Source organism: Rhinolophus sinicus, linkage group LG11, assembly GCF_036562045.2.
Source record: "Rhinolophus sinicus isolate RSC01 linkage group LG11, ASM3656204v1, whole genome shotgun sequence".
Classification (NCBI taxonomy): domain Eukaryota; kingdom Metazoa; phylum Chordata; class Mammalia; order Chiroptera; family Rhinolophidae; genus Rhinolophus; species Rhinolophus sinicus.
Window position 1 is genome coordinate 37,398,320 of NC_133760.1, and position 21,820 is coordinate 37,420,139.

Consider the following 21,820-nt stretch of genomic DNA (forward strand, 5'->3'; position numbering starts at 1 on the left):
GGGAGTTTTTAGCCAGTAAACAAATAACTGTATTGGAACACCCTCTCTACTCACCTGATCTGGCCCCCAGTGACTTCTTTCTTTACCCAAAGATAAAGGAGATATTGAAAAGAAGATATTTTGATGACATTCAGGACATCAAGGGTAATCCGATGACAGCTCTGATGGCCATTCCAGAAAAATAATTCCAAAATTGCTTTGAAGGGTGGACTAGGCACTGGTGTCGATGCATAGCTTCCCAAGGGGAGTACTTCGAAGGTGACCTTAGTGATATTCAGCAATGAGGTATGCAGCACTTTTTCTAGGATAAGTTCGCAAACTTAGTTGTACAACCTCATATATTGGGTAACACGTGGTACCACGAGGAGCTGACATATTAATGGAAGGGCAGAGAACCAAGTGGAAACAGTGTTATAACCACCATGCTATGTAGACACAACATCATCCCAAAGAGGTCGAAAAAGTCTTCCAGATCTTTATGATTCATATGGAGTTTTAGAAGATAACATTTCTTAAATTGAGTGCCTGAGAAACACTTGTAGGGTATAGCATGCCGATATATGGTGTGGTGTGTGTGTATGTATGTTTGACCTAATAATGTTGGGAACCACTGTATTAAACAAAGTTAAATAATATCATCTTCTGTTGGTTTTATTTACGTGTGAGATGCATAAATACATAGGAATCACTAAAGGGCTATATGGTGTTTTGCACGTACCAAACATAGTTGTTTATAAAGTCTTTCAGCTTTCCTTCCCAGAAAACTATAGAACTAGTGGTAAATGGAACCCGGTTAGGAAAATCTTGCTTCAGGAGAATAAACAATAGGATACCTTTTCAGCCTAGGTAGTAATGTTTATAATGTTAGGGAGGCATCAGGGAGTATTCTTGTGAAGTAATCTAGTGGAACATGGAGGGGAGAGAAGAGCAAAGAGAAGGTTGAAACTTCTAAGCTATGTTAAAAACTGCATTTTATCCTACTAATGACGTTTTCAAAGGAAAGCAAGTGATGGAGTGATTTTTTTAATAAAAGCAATATTGTTCATTTCAGAGATGTCCAAAATATACATAAAATATACCAAGTGCAGCAAAAGAAAGTAAGAGTCAGGAGGAACTGAAAATTCCAAACGTTGTATAAACACATTTTTCAGGAGCCTTTTCTGTGCATCATTTTACCTCCACTTAGTGTTAGTAAGGGAAAGGGGAGTGAAAAAGACTGAAGCCAGGGAAAGTGTTGGAAGTGCTGCAGTGAGTTTATGACGCCCAAAATATCTTCCCCGAGGACTGAGGACTTCAGTAAGTGTTCAAAAGACATATACAATCTAATCTACATTCTCCTGTTGTATTTTCTATGAGTCAGGCCTCTAAGGTACATGCTCGGAATAGCTATCTAATACTTTTTAAAAACAAGGATGTATTCATGTAAAAAAAAATGTGACACGGGAAACACTTTGGGTAAGAAAAGTCTTGGTAGAGAGTGGATTGCCATGCAACTGATAAAAAACATCCAGGATATCCATTCAATGGATATAAATGATGTTTAGAGTGAACTATACTATATTATGCGGTTTCAAAATAATTGAGGATAATTGGGTTAATAGGTGGATTTTAATATAATTTCTCAAATTTTCATATTTCCTCTTTTTTCATCACCATGGTTATAACTTGGTTTCTCTTGTATGCATAATTTTCATTTTCCAGGACCCCTCTTTCAGGGAATGGTTCTTAACCTATTTTGTTTTGTTTCCTTCAGTTCTGAATACCATTGATAATGTAATGAAAGCTATGGATTTTCCCCTCATACGTGTGCATATATCATGTCATAGAATTTTACTTTTTTTTTCCCCTTTTTTTAATTTAAGTATAGTTGGTATACAATCTTACATTGGTCATATTAGTTTCAGATGTAAGATACAGATTTTTTATACCTTACAATGGGATCACACCACTAATTCTAGTGATCGTATGTCATCATGTAAACGTCTCACAATATTTGTGACTATTTTCCCCTTCCCCTTTTCACCCGTCCCTTTGGTCTCTGTTTCAATTTTACTTTCAAGTTGAGAGGTTTGAACCGTGTGATTCTCACTCATGAATCATCCTTTCCTTTCCCAAGTTTAAAACTGCTACTCTAAGAAACAGAAGTTAATATTTCAGGAGAGGAATATTAATAATCAGAAATAAACTGGCAATAGCAGACAGAAGAATGAATAGAAAACCAAAAATCATCGCTGTCCTGTCTGCACCGCCTTTGAATATTTCTCCTCTCATTCAGCCCCTTTCCACCACCTTCCAGCTCACGTCACTACAGAAAAGATTTTCCGAGAAAGAGAAAATTAAGTTCTTTCCTGAGAAAGTGACAGTGATGCGATGGGAGATATTATCTTGGCTATCATTGCTGAGTGTTCCTGGAGAATAGCTGTATATTCCAGAAGCCTTGGAAAACATTTCGAAAGTTACAACAGATTAGTCCTCTCTCACCTTGCTCATACTCCGAAAGAACTATGATATCTAAATCTCCATTTGCCGGCTACCAGTCAGAATCAGAAGGGAACCTTTAGACCCATAAAAAGCAAAGTATGTGAACAGCAAAACTGACGGAGTTCATCCTTATGCACTCTCCAAAATATTGAAGGTCTAAGCCTCAATTTAACTGAAATATACGTACAGAAGGTATAACTCTCAATAAAATTTTGAGGCATCCTGACATGTTGAGGCAGGAAGATTCAGGGAGTTTGTTATCAGATATATCTGGTATCAGATGTTATATATAATATCTGTGATGCATCAGGGTTCTCATAAGACTCTTCATACCTACCTCTCAAGGTCATGTAAGAATTTGTGATGATGCTAAAGCATGCCTACCATAATTTATTTATTCGTCCATGTATTGATTCATTTAGACAATACTTATTAAATAGTCACCATGTGCTAATAGTAGTGAGGAAGAAAGCAAAACATAAGAAAACAAAACAAAACAAAACAGCACCAACTCATCACCTAAGAACAAACCAATGAATAACATAGGCAGGAACTCATAGGGGATATTCTAATAGATGCCATGATAGTTTTATGGTTGCTAACGGATCAGATCATCAGAAACGTATTTGGCTCCTGGCTGCTTGCCTTTTAAAAAGTTACTAATGCCGGTGATAGCCTGTTGCTATCAAATATTTTTGAGTTAATATAACATAGTCTAAAATAAAGTTCAAGAAATCCTGCTAATAAAAATGATCTAATTTCAGTTTAGTGTTATTGGTAAGCAATGAATAGGTTAAGTAAAAAAGAGTTAAAATTATGATATGGCCCCACAATTCTCAATTTTGTTTTTCAGTTTCATGCCTTAGAAAAGTTATTTCTAATCAGTAGTCTCAAGAAACAGAACAGTCTGCTGTCCTAGAGCTCCAAGCATGGTCCATTCCTTATCCCGACATCTGAATATGCTTTGCTTTTCAGATAGAGACGTATATTAGCTTTCAGCTTCCCTTTAATTCACAATAAATGGTTAAATATTAGATTTTTCAATTGTGTCCTAATCTTATTCGTAGAAAGGAAAATATTTTAACTGTGTGCTAAAAATTTACTCCTAAAACCTGTGAACTCCCCAGAAAATTTTATATCATTTCCATGAAATAGTTGTCCAAATACTTAAAAAATTAATTGCTGTCATAGTAGCTCATGGTGGGAAATATGTGTGGTTTTCATTTACCATCTACTCCGTGTGCCTATAAAATCTGCTTGTGTAGAGGTGTACTTGCTTGAATAAATCCATTCTTCTTCTCCAGTGATTAAAACTAAGTGTATTCAGATGTTATTACATCAATGAAAATTTCAGCTTTTTTAATATGAGTACTTTAATGCATTTTAATAACCTAAAGTCCTTCAAGTGACCTACCAGGCATCTACTTTTAGATAAAATGATGAGACAGCGGCCATCCTCACTAAAATTAAATGAAGTGTCAAAGATGGCTTAAACCAAAGTCTTAACCATAACCAGTACATGAGGTATTTGGACGTTGATTTAAAGATTTACCATTTCATCAGTTTTTCCTCAACACATTATACACTGAGCATGATGCCAGGTTGACAATACAAACCGTCCAAATACATAACAATGAAGGGGCGGTGGACACCAATCTTCTCCCTTGGCTCAAGATAGTTGTTCTCAGCCTTAAACATGCATCAGAATCACCCAGAAGACTGTTTAAAATGTAGGTTTCTAGGTCCCACCCTGAGACCTTCTGGTTGAGTAGGCCTAAAATGTTGTGTGCCTACCAGAGTTATGGACTTAAATAAATGGTGGGAAAACATGGTCATTGTGGGTGTGATGTTCAGACCAAACTTCTGAGAAGTGGTATGTCAGGTAATTATGCTCCTTTACTTCCGGTAAGCTAAATTATTGCATCTTTTGTCTTGGTCCTGGTGGCTTAACTAATCAAATAACTCATGTAGGTGCACTTGCCAACACATATCAGTCTTTTCCATGCAGGTTACTTAGAAATATTAGGAGTGGTATTACTTGTAGGGGCTCTTGCCGCTAAATATACTATAAGAATGCACTTGGTTGTAAATGATTTCCACCACAGAATATCAAGAAACCCTCTCTTTCTGTGCCCTTATTTTTCACATGTGCATACACACTTCAAGAGTTGCTTCTTCAATAGGTGCACCTGGAAATAGAAGTCCTTTTGAAGCAAAATTGGGCAAAGGGAGAAGGGGATGGTGCACTTACCTGCTCACAAGGAATTCCCCCTCTATTCTTTATAACTGCGTCAAAGAGGGCTTTCCCCAAATTTTCCTGTTAAATGTGTGCATGTGTAGACTGTCCACCAAAGTGCTAGCTGAGTTTCATAGCTTCTCTCCTGGTACTTTTCTTCTTTCATGTTTATAAATCTGCAACCGCAGGATGTCTCTCTGCACTTAAATGTCAAGGCAAATATACTAGGTGTTTAGATACAGTAAATATAATGGCATTTCCATCTAATCTAATGATGTCAGGGTCCTGTTTGGGTAACATCAAAGCCATTACATCTGTCAAAATGCTGTGTCATAAATAAACGGTAGTGACCCTAATTAAAAACCCAAGCATAATAATGATGATTAACATTCTAACATTAATTGAGCATTTGCTATAAACTGGATACTACATTAAGAATTTACATCAATAATTAAAGCAACTCTATGAGAAAGGTACTCTTTTTATTTACGATTTCGGAATGCAAGGAAACTGTGTTTCAGAATTCAATAACTCCCTCAGTGTCACACGGTGAGTAAAGGGTGAGATTCTAACTTCTGTCAAGGAAGCTTTATTTCATTAAGTACACACCTTAATAATTACCTCTGTCTTAACCATGAGTTATATTCGGTGCTATTTTTTTTTGTCATATTGTTGTGGTTTCTTTGTTTGGGTTTTTTTGTTGTTGTTTTTTTGTTTTTTGTCATATTGTTACTCAAGCTGGTACAATTATAAGATATTTCTTATGGTCCTTAACAAAGATGAAACACCTACAAAGATGGGTTTAATTTAAAAAATAGAGAAATAAAAGAGAGAAGTTATTTCATTTATGCCTCAGATAACCTCAATGCACTGCTTGTCATGTAGCGTGTGCTTCGCACAATGAAAATCTCCACAGCTGCTAAAAGTATTCTGAAACTGAGGTTCTCACACCTGTTTAGGTGATAAGTTACAAGACAATGATGTCACCTTCTTAAAAATAAGTGATCCATTTGTTCCTCTTTAATGAAATTGGCAAAGTTTAATGGGACATAATTGTTCAAACAGACATGATGTATTAGGCATCATCATCACACTCTCTAAATTTCATAAACATGAGAGCATTTCCCTGTTAATTTTTTACGGTAAATTAGGCATCACCTTGTCTGTCATGCTTCATAGGCATCTTTTTGTAGAAGTTATGTTGTAGTTATTTCTAAGAGAAGTATCAGCTCTAATTTTTTCTACATTAGCTGTTGCCCAGTGTTTCATATTGAAATGATTACTATCACAGAATCATAAATGTGAATTATTAAGCTAATTCTCTTAACATCTGAAGAAATAACTGAGCACTCAGTTAATGCAACTTTGCAAATGAAAGAAGCACATTCAACTGGCACCACTTTCAACTATGTGTATCTATCCAGACAGTTCTCTGTGCAGTGGTAACTCTTCTAATCCCTATAATTTATTCATCTCAGGATTCCCTCCAAGGCACTGTTTGTGTGTATTGTCCACTAGCTTTAAAAACAATAGTCATTATTGGGTGGGAAGAGATGCAACTCTTCAGAAAGGTTTGTTGCAATGGTATTTGTGCCGAGGAAAATTCTATTTGGCAAACACTTGCAACCTGATTGAGTAAAATTAAAGAGGAATTGTGAGAATTCAAGATTTAAGTCTTTTACCTCCAAGATCTTCCCAAAAGCCACACTGCAATCACTGTAACAATTCCAAATCTCATTCTAGATACCCGTATATATTCAAATTGGAAAGAAACCTGCAATTGCCCAGTGGAATTTTCAAATACCCTTAAATATGCTATTTCGAGCCCCAGACACCAAATAGACACAAAGGTAATGACCTTAATTTTCATCAATTTATCAAAGTTGAGGTTTAAAAGTAATACATGTTTTTTTCCTTATTCTTGGCACACACCATCCATGACGATTTAGAAAACTGAAAAAGATTCCTTGGATCAAAAGGGATGTCGCTCAACTTGTAAAGGCAGTTCAAGTCCTTTGATGTCATGAGAAATGCTGATGTCACGTTTTATGTTACAGGTCATTCAGACAGTGAGTGCTATGGACAAAGACGATCCCAAAAACGGACATTATTTCTTGTACAGTCTTCTTCCAGAAATGGTCAACAATCCAAATTTTACCATCAAGAAAAATGAAGGTAAATATATCAAGCATTGGAAACAGGGGGAAATGTAAGTTGGAAAAATACGATATAAGGTCATACGATGACTGAAAATATCGATACAATAATTTTTGTTCACCTATGAGCCGTTGAAATCCAGCTTATGAGCTTAATGGCGTGGTAGTGAATATCACTTCCTCTTTCCGTTATTGAAATAACAGCTAAGAACATTATTAATGTGAAAGTTAATTTTATCCCAGAGCATATCTCAATCACCTTCCTTTTAAAAATGAATAGTGAGATTTAACCCTTGTGAAAGTTTCAGGAATTTTGAAATACTGAAATATCTGTTAGAACAGGAGCTGGGCTTATACGTTTCAGTTGCTACATTTTAATTGAATGTTTGCCAAGTCTTTAGGGAAAGCCTATTCTAATTTTGCCTGGTTTGTGGGTGCACATTAGAAGTATTTGTTGTAATCCTGTACCAACGTTAACAATAGCAATTAGATCAGAAAATCTTCCTTGAAGGACACTCCTTATCAGTATTATTTTGGCACTAATATGAACTGATTTTATTGTTAAGTTTTTCACTCATGGAGAACATTGAATGCATTTCGTTAGTTCTTGAGAACCGAGCTTAGATTAACCATTTCCCTTAACTATTGTTTATTACATATGAAGGTCATGGATCATTATTTAAAAAGTCTATCTGATATGTTCATTTTTTGTTTTCTAAACTGTTGTCTATTTAACAAGGATTATTAACTGTTTATTTTGGCTCAGATATATTTAAGTCTTAGTTTCAGCTGTTTTAGAACGATTAGCAAAATAAATGTATTGTCTCAGGCTGTCTTCTGGCTTTATAGGCATTTGTTTAGATTTCTGAATGGTCTATATAAAAACTATGCTCAATTAGAAGAGTAAAATTTGGTTCTTGGCATTATTAGGGGGGGATTATTTGTTATTTGTTTTGTTCTGTTTCAAGGAGGTAGTGAATTTTGATACAATTTCCTTTATGAAATAAAATAATATTTTATGGCTTTAGTGAAAATATTATGGCCTTACCTTTTAACATAATTCCACTTAGTTCTCTGAGGATGGTTTGATAAACGTGATGTATCACAGAAAAGGAAATGAGAAAGTCGTTATATGGATATTACTCATTTAGCTGGCTTCCACTATTACAAACACTAAGGAGACAAAATCCTGTTCTTTCTCCTTAGTAATGGAGTACTCATTTGTTTGTCTCCCCTAATTAAGAACTCTAATCCAAGTGCGTCGCCTGTGTTTTTCAGTAAGCACTGCCAAGATTTATTTTTTTACGGAAGTCACATGCATATGGCTAAGCTGAGAGTCCCCTCAGAAATCCCAAACTAAGCTGAAAGTCTGTGCATAAGTGTGGTCTGTGCTTACTTTGATTGTGAGCTAATAGGTATCAGTCATTATTTTTGCAAGTAAAATGCCCTACATTTAAAAAGTCTCTGTGAAGAAATGTGTTTCCATCCCAAAGATTCTGAGCTTTTTGGTGTTTTCTGTGTGTGCTGCAATTTCAGGATGTGTCTGTTAGAGGCATGGCCTGTCAAAGATTCTATATTAACATGTTTGAACGAATGAGAGGTTGTTATTGGGTGCCAGTGTGAGTATAGTTGTCTAGTACTATATTCATTATGCTCTAAACCTTTTAAAGAGGATGTTTTAGTCATACAGTGGATGAATTTCATGCATTTTGTCTAATTTTTGGAACTAGTAGAAAGTAAAAGGTTATATGCTTCAGAAAGCATGTTTTAGCCCCATCGTGCATTTCAATAAACACAGTATAATGGAGTATTTAAAGGCATGTGGGTTACCTATTTTATTTTGAAACTAGAAAATAGAAGTTGCAGCTTTGCCTTATCTCACAGGTGTGTGTGTGTGTGTGTGTGTGTGTGTGTGTGTGTGTGTGATACAGAGAGAAATAATTGAGAAAAGATGATGCCAGGTATTGCAAAATTACTCAAGACAGAAAGAGCTCTCTTTGTGCTATAATGTTTATTTTAAATTATGTGTCTATTTATTTTACAAAGAACGACTATGCAATCTATTATTTCAACTGGAATAATTCTTGAAGTGAAAGGGGTTGCTATTTATATTTATGTTTATGCCTGGAAAAATCATAAACCAGGATTATCTTGTGGAAACTAGGATTATGTGTTCACTGTGATTATGAATTTAAGATTCAAATATCCAATATCTCCATAGAATAAGTCGTGAACACACAGGTCTTTGCAATAGATTGGTCAAGTTTATTATACTCTAGCTCCCTTTTCTTGTATTAGAAATTCTTGAGTTTTGCTCCAAGACCACTACTTTTTGGCATCTGGATAGTTACTGTGAAAAGAGAAAAAGCTATTTGTTTCTCCTTAACGTGTAGAAATATAGTAATGGAAAGAGTTGTCAGATTTAAACTGTTGGAGATAAATTGATAAATAGGTAGACAAATAGCTATCTTGTAAGCCGGTTACCCATTCCTTATTACTGATGATGAGAGAACACAAAAGTACCCAAAATAACCAAATAATAGACTTTCTTTTTCCTTTTAAATTTTAAGACTATGGTATATTTTATGTTTAAAACATGGAAGGAATCAAATGGTATGATATATTTAATTTTTTTCTTTTTAATATGGACTTTAAAATGGTCACTAGCTGATGCTTCTCCACTGAAAGCATCATGATTTACAAGTCCCTTCCCACTAGCTGAAGGTTAAGATTTTGAGCTAGCCAGTGTATTCAAATCCATAATTGATGGATGGATGAGCCCCCTTTTAAATTAGAACTTTAAAGGAAATGGTTTCAGTATTTGGTGTTTCCTAAGGAACTTGCAGCTGTGTCTTTCAACTTATAGTTACTGTGATCTCTTCTCTCATATAGATTGGTCCTACTGCAATTTTCAGCCAACTAATTCAAAATCAAAGACAAAATGAGATAGAAATTAGCTGTCTCTTATCTCCTACACAGTTGAGTGATTTCACATATAATTCTCTTTTTGAATATATGAGAATCATATTTCTGCCAGAATAGGAAAGCAACCTTCAATATGGATAAAAGTGCAAGCAAAGGTCAAAAATGTGATGAATCATTTATAGCACATGTACATACCAAACAATCATCGCACCTTGAATTTTCTAAATTATATGGCCCAGACATTGATTTGTCCATCTTCTAGTTGGGTGAATTTTTAAACAAAAGGAGTTTTGCTGACCACATTTCAGTATTGGTTTACATTCCAACCGTGAAAATGGAAGATACCTAGCAATTAAATGTAACAAGACAAGGAAGATAAAGGGACCTTTTACAGATACAAAAATATCTTGCAGAAAATTTGAGGTCTGCAGAAACCTGACCTTCTCCAGCCTGCACATTGCAGGTAAAAAGTTTGACTGGATTTGCCAGGAAACAGTCTGGTGAAATGGGAGTCTTTGTGTTTTAAACTGAAGTATTTTAATCAGGTGTATAGAGAAATGAGGGGAAAAAAAACACAAAGCTCTGCTGCCTAAAGAGGGCTATAGGAAGGAAAGAAGTATATCATGAACTTGGCATTAATTGTGGCTTGGTTAGGCTTCACAAAAGACAGCAGAGGGACTAGAATACCTGATGACATTAACATTTTTTTTTCTCTTCCTGGTATCTCCTTTATGGCCAATCTCCCATTGGCAAGAATTTTATTCTGAAGGCATCATTGTGGTAATTGGTTTGGGTAACATAGATGTTGACCAGAGCTTTGGAATAAATATGCCTCGGGTTATTTCAATGTCCATAATAACGTAGTTGCCCATTTAGAATAGACATGCACCTTGGATTGTGTCAGTGTACCTAACATGGTTACCCATTTAAAATATGACTCATGCTGTGTTTTATAGGGTTTCTGTTTCAACTGGTTGGTCAAGTAGTATGGGCCTTATTTCTTTTTATTTTCTAGAAGCGTCTCTTGTATGGACACTGACTACAGGCAAGTTATTTTAAGCCTCAGTTTCCTCATTTGTAATGCAGGATAACCATATCTGTTTACCCCTGTGATGGATATATGTAACCTAGGGTTTAGACAGCTCTTAGCAGAATGTCTGGCACATAGAAAAAAGTCAGTCATCAGCAAATGGGACAAAATCCTCGTTTTATGAATTCATTAGTTCTTAGATTTGCATCATATGTTCCACCTCTTCTGCCTTGCCGTTCTCAGCCAGGTCTCTTTGCAGCTTTAACTCCATTGATTTTTGAATGAGGTACAGTAATTCTGAAAGTGGGCTCATTGGTAATTGTGATCCTCACCAGACTGCACTGCAAGAAATCTGCTTAGCAATGTGTTTCAGCCTAAAGGGTTTTATAATAGGAAGATAAACAAAATAAGAAAGACGAAGGAGGAGGAAAATAATGAAAATATTTGTCAGCCACAGAAATAGCTGCAGGATTTCTGGATCTGGTTTTGAATAAGCAGGCTTTCTTTTTCGTCTTTTGACAAAATGAAACTCAGCTCTTTCCACACAGTGGCTAACCCCTACTTCCAACTTGTTAAGATCACTTTTCATTCTAGCATATCAAGTTGTTTTGAATCACCCGTAATCTCCCAACACACAAACTCTGTGGGAATCATTTGCATAAGCTGAAAAATTAGACAGGCTTCCTTTGCTCTTTTGAATAAGGTCAACTTATCTCAGATTCCTCTTATCACAAAACTAAAATGTGCTTCCTGAAAATGGAAGTGGGTGTCTCTGATCTCAATCCAGCAAGAGCTGACTGCCTGTCCTCCATTTTCTCTCAGGCTGAGACCTCATACCTGCCTCTTCTGTATTCAGGATGTAGGGGTTGAGGCAGATGGAGTCCCTTTCATGTCCGCCTTAAGCCAGCTGTGCCCCATCCAGGCTAACGTGGACCTGATAGGCCTGCCTAATGATCCACACAGCAAAAAGGGCCACCTCGGTAAGCCAGTTAGTTGCCTTTCTGGCCGCCTGGGACCTCCTTAAGTTCTTCCCTTATGCCAGGCTTCATGGAAGCTAATAGAGAACTTTCTGAAATAGCATCTCTTGCCTCAAGTGGCCTTTACAACACCCTCTCTCTCTCAGCTAAGCAGATCCCTTATTATTGGGTTTCTCAGGCAACCGTACCTAAACAAGTGAAAACCGTGTATGCGTGTGATAATGAATAACTATATAGGTACCTTTTCAAGATGGTGATTTCATGGACTCTGCTCACACCATGGACTTCCCCACAGCACCACAGCCAACACGAAACATTGACTAGAGGTCTTTTTCCTATAAGGTGTCAACTCTTACCCATGTGAAGCATGGCACTTTTCCTCAGCATTGAATCATAAAAGATACTGCTCCATTTGCATGAAACAGGAGGTCCAACTGGGACCCGAATACGCAGCATAGCATTATGCATACATGATCTGAAAAGGCTTCTGCTTCAGTAATTCATAATTTATTGTTTATGCTTCCAGCAATGTTCCGTTGATAAAAAGCCATTTATGTTTCATTTTGTCGTCTAAACTGTAATTAAGGACGATGTGTAAGCTAAGAAAAATAGATAACAGATCTTTACTTCCACTTTCCAAGCTGCATGCGACTGTATGGCTTAATTCAGAACACTAGATTTTCTTTGCTTTAAGTAGTTTTGATAAAGCTCTTGTTATTTTATATACTCTTTATATCTTTGGGTTTTGTTTTTTTTTCCTTTTTAAGTCATAAGACAAAGAGTACCGTCAGAAGTTAAGAATTTTCTTTGCAAATATTGAAAATCCTGAAACCATTGCTCTGATCAAACATAGCATGACGCTTCACATCTATTTTCCAGTATATGTTACAGGATATAATTTAGTTTTGAGATCTCTCACAACTACCAGGAATGTAATTTAGATACATGGCTTAGACTTATATGTATTGTTGTCCATATGCTATCCAAAGTCTTGAATTGATTGAGAGATTCTCTGTCCATTGGCTAGCAATGATTCCTGGGTCTTACACAGCATTCTAATTCTCATGATTTTTGAAAGAAAAAAAGCGAAATAAATTGGCACATGCACAGTTTTCTTAAAGATACCGAGGGCATAGAGCCTTTCCTTTGAGAATTCTGTTTTCTGAGAATTTTGCTTCAAAAGCAAAATAGAAAAATAAAGGAATCAATTGAACATCAGGAGGAGTATAAAGAATTTTTCAGAGAAAGTTTTTTTTTTTTATTTAACAAATCTTTTTTGGACCATTTTATTGCTGGTATCATTTAAAAAAATAATGCTATTTACTGATTTATCATCTATTTAGAAGCATAAAAATAGGCCTTGGGATGTTGTGGGTCCAAATCAATATGGCTGTCCCTTGGTAAGCACAAGCAAAGTATTAAAATTGAACGTGGAAACAAAAGGAGCTGTCAGTCTATGCAAATTCTTCTTTTCTGAAAAAGTATTAAACGTAGTTGACAATCATTTCATCTCTTTTCAGCACAGAAGTTTGTATCTGGAATTAATTTGAGCACTTTATAGACATGACATTAGGCATACGTAATGTTCCATTTAGGCATGTGACCTCAGTAGCAGACACCATGTACTTTGGATCCCTCAATTTACTGAAGCGGATATGGAAGGCATAGAAATAATTTTGAAACATAAAGAGGGCACTCGCATAGCTAGACATTTAAAAAGTTGACTTGGGATGAAGTAGAATGAATGATAAAGAGAGACCTTGTGGAATATAGACCAGCACAGTCTTCATAGGTAAGAATAAGTTTGGATCCCAGCTCTTCTGATTATGATCTGTGAGAACTTGCACAAATAGCTTAATCGTCTTGACTCTTTATCTGTAACATGGAAATAATATTTACCCCATCTTGTTTCAAATAAGAAAATGTTAATGTAAACTAAAAAAAATAAAATGTGCTAAGTTCAGTGTCTGGTAAATTGAAGGTACTCAATAAATATTAGTTTCTTTCCTATGTTCTCCTTCTTCTACAGTTTTGTGAGCCTTCTGAATTTCTCTCCCCTACCCAATGCAACAAGCAAAAATAATAATAAGGAGCCTTAAGTAAGGCATTTCAGTGATAACTAATGATATGCTATTCAAGCCCCTTACCCAAGGGGCTAATGATTGAACATGTCTCTAAACATGGGCCATGAGTAAAGCAGAAGGAAAGGAAAAATGGGAAAGAGTATTTGTATAACTTAAGTTGTTCTTTGAATCATAACATCATCAAAGAATAAACATAAAGAGTATTTAAAAATTGTAGGTTTCCATAGGGCTAGGTTTTCTATATCTAGATCCAGTTGGACACAGATCTCTACATACTGGCAAATGGGACATTTGAGGGATGATAGACTGATAGGAGCTAGGAGTTGTTAGTAAATGCACAGGTTATGAAGACTGTAGATGTTAAATACAGAACTTCAAATGTGTTTTAAAAAACTGAAACAAAACAGTGATGGCGTAGTTTTAAAAGAGCAAAGATGGTGGATGTCTATTTCCCCAACTTGATTTTCCATCACTGTCTTCCTTATACCTCATATACCCTTCATGCTTTGGCTTGAACATGCAAAACCAATGATGTTTTTTAAACTCGCCTCTTCTTTTCCTGGACTGTACATCCTCTGCCATCTCCCCTTCCCATCTAACTAATTTCCAGTCCTTCAGAGCAGCTCAGGTTCCTCTCATTTGTGAGCAGAGCAAGGGAGTACTTCGTGTTGCTGTGAAATGTGTTTGCTTTGCTTTGCTCCATGGGACAGTGTGGTCACTGTTCAGGCAGACACGGGAGTCCAGGAGTGTCTCCTTCACTGTCCTCTGAGGTTATTGATAACAGATCACATGTTCATTCATTCATTCATTTATTCATTCATTCAACACCTGTTTTTTTAGTACTTACCATATGCCAGGCACTACCCTGGAAATTGGGAAGAAAGCAGTGAATGAAACAGGCAGTTTTATCCTCATATACAATGTATTTGTGTTCTCCCTCAGGACTCAGTCTTTTACTAGTTTAAATACTCAGAGAGGAAGGCTATAATTTAACATGGGTTTTGTTAGACAGTAGACAAATTCACAGGCTAGTCTGCAAAATACTGTGAGTTGGGGAGGAGTGATTACACATTCTAACTTCCATGCTGTCATAGTGACCTCTTAGACCTTACCCGACTTACAAACCTGGTTCTACATAAAGAAGAGTTAGGTTTGCATGGATTCCATCACTCCCATATTCACAGAGCATTTGGCTGGCCAGGGTGCTGATATACATCTGTGGTCATGGGCAGCTGATTCTCGATGTGAATTCACATTTGTGTCCTCATTATGCCTGAGCTTAGACAAACTATGTTGAACCATACAATTCACTGGGTTTCTGGTTGCAGAGTCAAACATGTTGGTGAGCTCTTTTCAAATTCACAGTGATCCATAGCCATTACTATAATTTGGCTGTAGCACTGCCAGTGAGCTGGGGCTGATGATTGTTTTTGGCTGGTTTATTAGAATCCATTATAATTGTGATTCAAATCTCCTTAAAAACAGTTTATGCCTTTTCCAGTTTCTATGCAGAGTTGGTTCAGGTACCTGTCAGTGAACAGATTTTAGCTAATTTGCAATGTAACATGTTTACTGAAGGTCCCTGGCAACTTACCTGGCAACTAGAGGATGCTGATTTCTGGACATGACATTGGGTTCGTTTTCTAGCTATTTTCTATTCTATCTGTTTTCTAAGGTGCCACCAGAATGAATGTGCCGGTACACTTTGTAGAGAAAGATCATAATTGCTGTCCTTGGACCTTTCTGGGTTACTCATTGTCTTTGCTTTCATCCTAGTAGATTGCCTACTAGAATTTACTCCTTCCATTGCTTTAGTATATTATTTTCAGCCTTTTGAAGGCTGTTTATCTTAGGGCATTCTGCAAAAAAGGTGATACTGCACCTGCTACACTGAGCACAACCATCCTTCTCTGAATTTCATGCTTTCACTTCTTGGCCAGACAGTCAGTGCTAATTCCATCGAGGTCACACTGTGATTTACTCCCCACTGGACTTGCGTTTCCTCTTGTACAAAATGAATGGGTTAGAGCTGGGGCTATAAGGACTCATCTCTTCTAACATACTGAGTGTGCAAACATGTGGCATTAGGAGAAACATCGCAAACCTTAAAATCAGACAAGTCCCGCATCTACTGATTAATGAAGATGTGACTTTCGACAAGGCTTTTAACTTTCTATGACAGACTGTGTTTGACAGTGTTTAAACAAAACTGCTGTGATGAACCAATGAAAGAACGTAGGATAAATGCCAAGGACAGTCCCTGGAACTTACATGGTATCTATGCACTGTCTGTTCTTTATCAGCCTTCAAAAGAAATAACGCATATGGAAGTACTTGTTACCCAGAAATTATTGTACTAAATACCATCCATATTAAAATATTGGAAAGTATTATTACAAGGTATGCTTCTATAATATTATAGGTTCTCTTTCTTAGTGTATTTAGGGAGAATTCTGGACATATTAAAGAAACAAATTATTCCCCTATACCAAAAGATCTCGATAAATATATGGCACATGATTCTACCAGTTTATAATTTGCTAGTCTTAGCTTCTCTGGCTGGAGGCAAGGAAATAAAAGTTTTATAAAGATACTTAATTATTGGATTAAGTTTTTGATTTATCAGAAAGATTTCTCAAAAAATACAGTTTAAATAAAGTTTTGCAGAAATAAAAACACGGTTATGTGTAAAGTCACACTGAAGATAGAATGGCCATATATACAAGTAATTTACTTAAAGGTGAAATAGGGAATGGACAAAAATGTTTTTAAAATACAAGTATAATGAAATATTTTGTGGGGACCTATAAACTCTATAATCATAAGCCTTTATTTGATTCCCAAAAGGAAATGAATGAGATGGTTCTTAGTATTTTGAGCACATCTGCAGCCATTCTTGATGTTTTTCATAGGATAACAAATGGGTCTTACACATTTAGGAGGTTTTTACACACACACACACACACACATACACAGAGATTACTAAAGGGGGTGGGAAGTGAAAGGATACAGACACACATTATGGGTATGAGGAACATATAGATGAAAGATTTCTCAGTACGTAGTTAAATCTTAAAAATAAAAAAAGTGAGAATTGGGGTCATGTTCTAAAACATACATTATGAGTTGAAATGCCTTTGTTATAAATGCTGAGAGGCTAAAGTTCAATGAAGAAAATTTTAGAATGACTAAGAGATAATTATCTGAAATTCATTCCCCCCCCAAAGTGAAAAAAAATAATAATAATAAACCTAAAATGTATGCCAGTAATGATGTAAACTTCACATTTTGATTAGGTAAGGGAGAAATAAGGAGAAAATCTATGCCCCTATATGACTGCTGTTATAACTTATCTGTCTTTCTAAAAAAAAGTATGTATTCCAAAATGGGTGTTTAATTTTGGAAGAACTTTTTTCAAAGAATAATCTATCTACGATCACATACCATAAAAATATAATTGCTTATAAAATAACTTTTATTGAGAAATAAAAAAGTGATTATAAAGATTAGAAAGCATGCTTATGATTCTTTTTAGGGTTTTAATTAGAAGTCCTGTGGTTATTTTAATACAGATCTGCACTCTATTATTCTGAATGGGCTATATGTCAAATTGCAAGGCAAAAAAAGAAAAAAGCTAAAATTAATTGAGCATCTATAATTTCAGATAATTTACATTACATCTATGCATCTATTGCTACATATAAATGTTCAGGATGAGTATCATTATTGCCATTTTATAGGTGAGGAAAATTGAAGTTCAGATACGGTAACTGACTTGCTAGGCATAGAATGTGGCTACCAACTGCTCAAGCTAGATTGTCACCAATAGCATATCTGCCTTTCAAAGCCTTGCGCTTTTCTCCTAGAACATTTACTCAGTAAAACTGTCGATATCTTATTTATAGTTTTCAAATAGTTATGCTTTTATTTTTTTTCCAAACTGAAACTAGAAACTATCAAGTAAGCATTAGAAAAGACCATCACAGTATTAGTTGGGTAAAAACTGGCAACATCAAAAAAGATAAAAACAATCAAATGATCTATCACAGGTGCTGCAGTCCTATGTTATTATGTTTACTACTTCACATCTACTACCTGTCAAGCATGATTTTAGACTGTATGTGTCTGATCCTCACAATGGTCTTTGTAATTTATTACAACGATATTGAGTTATTAACAGACATACAAAGCATTCGTTTTCTATGCTTAGGAAGACAACAGTGACTCTTGCATTGGGCTAGTAGACCTGACTCAGCCTTGCAGAACTTTCCACTCTAAATTTAATGAAGATATAGAAAGATATAAACGATGATATACAAGATATAGAAAAAAGAAAAACAAAACAACTAAGACTTGCAGTCTACATATCATCAAAATGTGAAGAACTGTCAATTAATAAAAAAGCTGAAATGTCTAGATTAAAAAAAAATTACTAGCAATGGCAGCACCCATAACAGTGCACCAAAGATAGTCTATCAGAAATGGAGGAAATCTGCTTTTCATAAAGTTGGTTGAAAGGCCTGTAGTGGTCTTTTGGTAAAAAAAAAAAAAAAAAAAAAAAGTGTACATCAATCACAAAAATTGCATAACCAATCCTATCAGGGTGTTCCTTTTATTTTTTCATAGCATCTAAATCGTTAAAACTCATAGAAGTCAATTGAACAGAGGTATGTAGTTACTAATAATGGAAAATTGCAAGAGAAAACCACCATTTAATATTTTATTCATTCTTCATTATCCTATTTTAATGATCATGTATTATTACTCAAACATACACACAATGCATTAGGACAAAGAGAACACCAATAGATCATTTAACCTTTTGAAATAAAAAGTGTCTAAAATGCATTAAATGGAAAGAAAAAGCATTCAGAAGTATTGGCTATTTTCTGGAGATGGGACTTTTGTAGCACTGTGATCCCACATAAACAGTTTTTACATACTTTTTAGTAACATGATATGACGTTTATATGATCTAAAATTAGGAACACGTAAATACTGGACTCCTGACCTAGATCAGTATCCTCTTCCCTTGGATATTTCCGGGATTATTATGTTCATATAGAACAAAATAGGAACTTAAGCTGGGACACTGAACCCATATGTCAATGTAATCTAACGAACCGTTTGCGAACCATTTATGGATAGGTCAAACACAATGGCCTGAAACTACATCAGGCCACCACGTTACCTCTACCTTTTTCAGATCCAAACTCAAAACTTGAACCTCATGCCTTAAATCTTGAATTTCATCAAATATAAGACACTATTAAATAGATATGCCATTGATTTATTTCCGACTAAAAAACAAAGATACTGTTTCCCTAAGAGTTGACAATTAAACACAACATGCCCTCAACTATAACATACACCCTAATTTCACAGATATGAAAAAAAAACAAAAATAAATAAATTCCTTAGAATCAATGAGATACAGGATTCCCATTAATATACCTGAAGGAGAGCACATTGGCTTATGAACAGAACTGGAGGAAAAGCCCCAGAATCTCAGTACAAAAATCATGCTGGGTGCTAAATTTATGTATTCTAGATCCATACTCCCCTGACATTTGAGTATGGATAAACTGTAAGAGCTATAACAAAGCACATTCCCAAAGGCAGTCATTGTTTTTTATTATACTACTCACTTGCTTAATCCCTTAATACAATGTCTTTCAAAATAAGCAAAGTACCATTAACAAGGAATTACTTATTCATTTCTCTCAAAAGGACAATTTCCAATGTTGAAATTGCAAAGTAAGAATTTAAAATCAAAATCTTGGCTAAGATTCTCCTGGAAATGCATTATGGGGTCTTGTTTTTAAGTATGGAATATGGAGTTCTTTAATGTCATAGAATGTTTTTGTTTGTTGGTTGGTTTTTACTTCAAAAGGGTGATGGTAATATAAAAATGGTAGAGAAGAGGAGGAAAATAACAAAGTTTTCTAGTATTATAATCCAAGTGGACCAAATAGCAACGTTGGCAGGACTTTATTAAAGGAAAGAAGGAAACTGGCATCAGGTAACGATGAAATTTAAGGTATGTGCCTAGCTGTATAAAACCTCCTGTGAAATGTATCCTAAATCTCAATAGCTAATCCCAAAGAGGAATAAGGAGGGTCAAATTAGTGAGAATAATATGGCAGCAGGAATTTCCAAAAAGTAAAAGTACTTCTCACTACTTGGACATAAATGTCCCCACCTGTGACACTCTTTCTTTAGAGTAGGACCCAACCAAGTTACTTGTTACTTGGGCTTCCTATAGCTCCTTAGGAGAGCAAAAACGGAAGGCATAAAGAAAGATCCCAGGGCAATCATCACTTCTAGGAGACCCAGTGTAACTCAGGAAACCAAGGCCAAAACCTGATTATGGAGATTAAGCAGATACAGTCCATAATTTACTGGTCAGTTCCTGGATCCCTGCACGCTGTCCTCCGTTAGGCCCATTAGATGTTGGGCTTACAGAAGCGAGGTCATTTACATTACCATGGGTCTGAGCCTCATGATAAACAGCATACATTAGTGTGTTCTCTTAGAGGGCTGAGGGGGGAAATGTTATGATGCAGAGAGAATTGGAGGGAAGGGGTAAGGCATGGGCTGTCACAGCTGTGATTCTATTATCCGTGATGCCACACAATTCTTGTCTTCCTCCGGCTCCTAAAACATAAAATATTCTCAGAGGCAACAGTGATGAACCTGAGCAATGACAAAGACAACCATGCAAGGCAGGGAGGCCATTTCCCACAGATTGGTTTCTGTCTGTGGGCTCCTCTATTTCCTGGCTGGTCTTTGTTAAGCTATTGCATCTCTCAGCCTTCACTTTCTCTTAAAATGGACACATCCAAGCATAACTTACAGCATTGCAAGGATTAAAATTAAAAAGTAAATTTGGAGCTTAATACATGGCCTCAAAGGGAAGATCAGTAAACAGTGGCTGTGTTTAAAGAATATAAGAGGCTCTTGAATGAATGAATGCATTTAATGTGACTTCACAGACAAGAGCTCCTGAAGAGCTTACCCTTCTCTTAGACAGAAGATGATTAGATGGAGGGAGTACATATATTTATAAGAAATTACTTGCCTGCAAGTGACAGGAAACCCCACTCAAACTACCCGAACTATCAAGGGAAACGGGCCCAAATAACAAAAGTCCAGAGTTTAAGTAGCTTCTCTACTGACCAGCTGCAGGTGCCCAGGGATGTTGGAGGACCCAGTTTTTCCTTTGCACTATTCCTCTACTTTCTTTCTCTGTGCTCTATTGCTTTCCCTGCACATTCTCTCCAAAGATTGAGAAAGAAAGCTCCCGGAAGGAGTAGGCTTGTACATCTCTCACAGCTCGGGCTGTGGATGAGAGATCTTCTGTACCCCAGGTTCCATATCAATTCCTGGACAAAAGGGCCATGTTTGGCCTGAATGATGATCATGTGACTCAGCTGAGCCACTCTCTGTACCTATGAGGATAACGTAGTCTCAGGGCTACTGTGTACAGTTGTGTGAGTTGTTCCCCGTGTAAGGCCCCAAGCCCTGGGACAAGTGACCGCTGAAAACCAGCCCACATTCCCCTGGACAGCCTATGATCCCAGTGAGGTCTCCTTTTTCTCATTATCAGAAAGTCATAATCACCTCATCACCATGTCCTTGAACCCATTGAAGCAGTAGCTTCCCAAAGGTGAACCCATTTATTTATTTATTCATTCATTCATTCATTCATTTTAATTTACACAAATGCAACTTTTGGCTAGCAGCAGCCTGGAGATCCCTGATGAGTCAGCCTGGCTAAGTCCCCACCTTCCACTGGAGACAAGCCACTTGATTGACAGCTCTACCACAACCAGAAGAAATGGAGGAAGGCCAGTTTTAAAAGGAAGGCAGGTTGGAAAAATAAAGAGTATGGACAGGATGAGATGAGTGACAAACAAGCCAGGAACATC

The 21,820-nt window shown here is 36.2% G+C and overlaps 1 protein-coding gene across 4 annotated transcripts in view; it reads left to right on the plus strand.

The window, feature by feature from the left end:
- Nucleotides 1-21,820, plus strand: part of CDH8 (cadherin 8) — a 324,676-nt gene that overhangs the window by 266,616 nt on the left and 36,240 nt on the right. For all 4 annotated transcript variants that reach the window (XM_019755067.2, XM_074314784.1, XM_019755057.2 and 1 more), the window contains one exon: nt 6,775-6,892. In XM_019755067.2, coding sequence (XP_019610626.2) covers nt 6,775-6,892 — 118 coding nt within the window. The remainder of the gene's footprint in view (nt 1-6,774; nt 6,893-21,820) is intronic.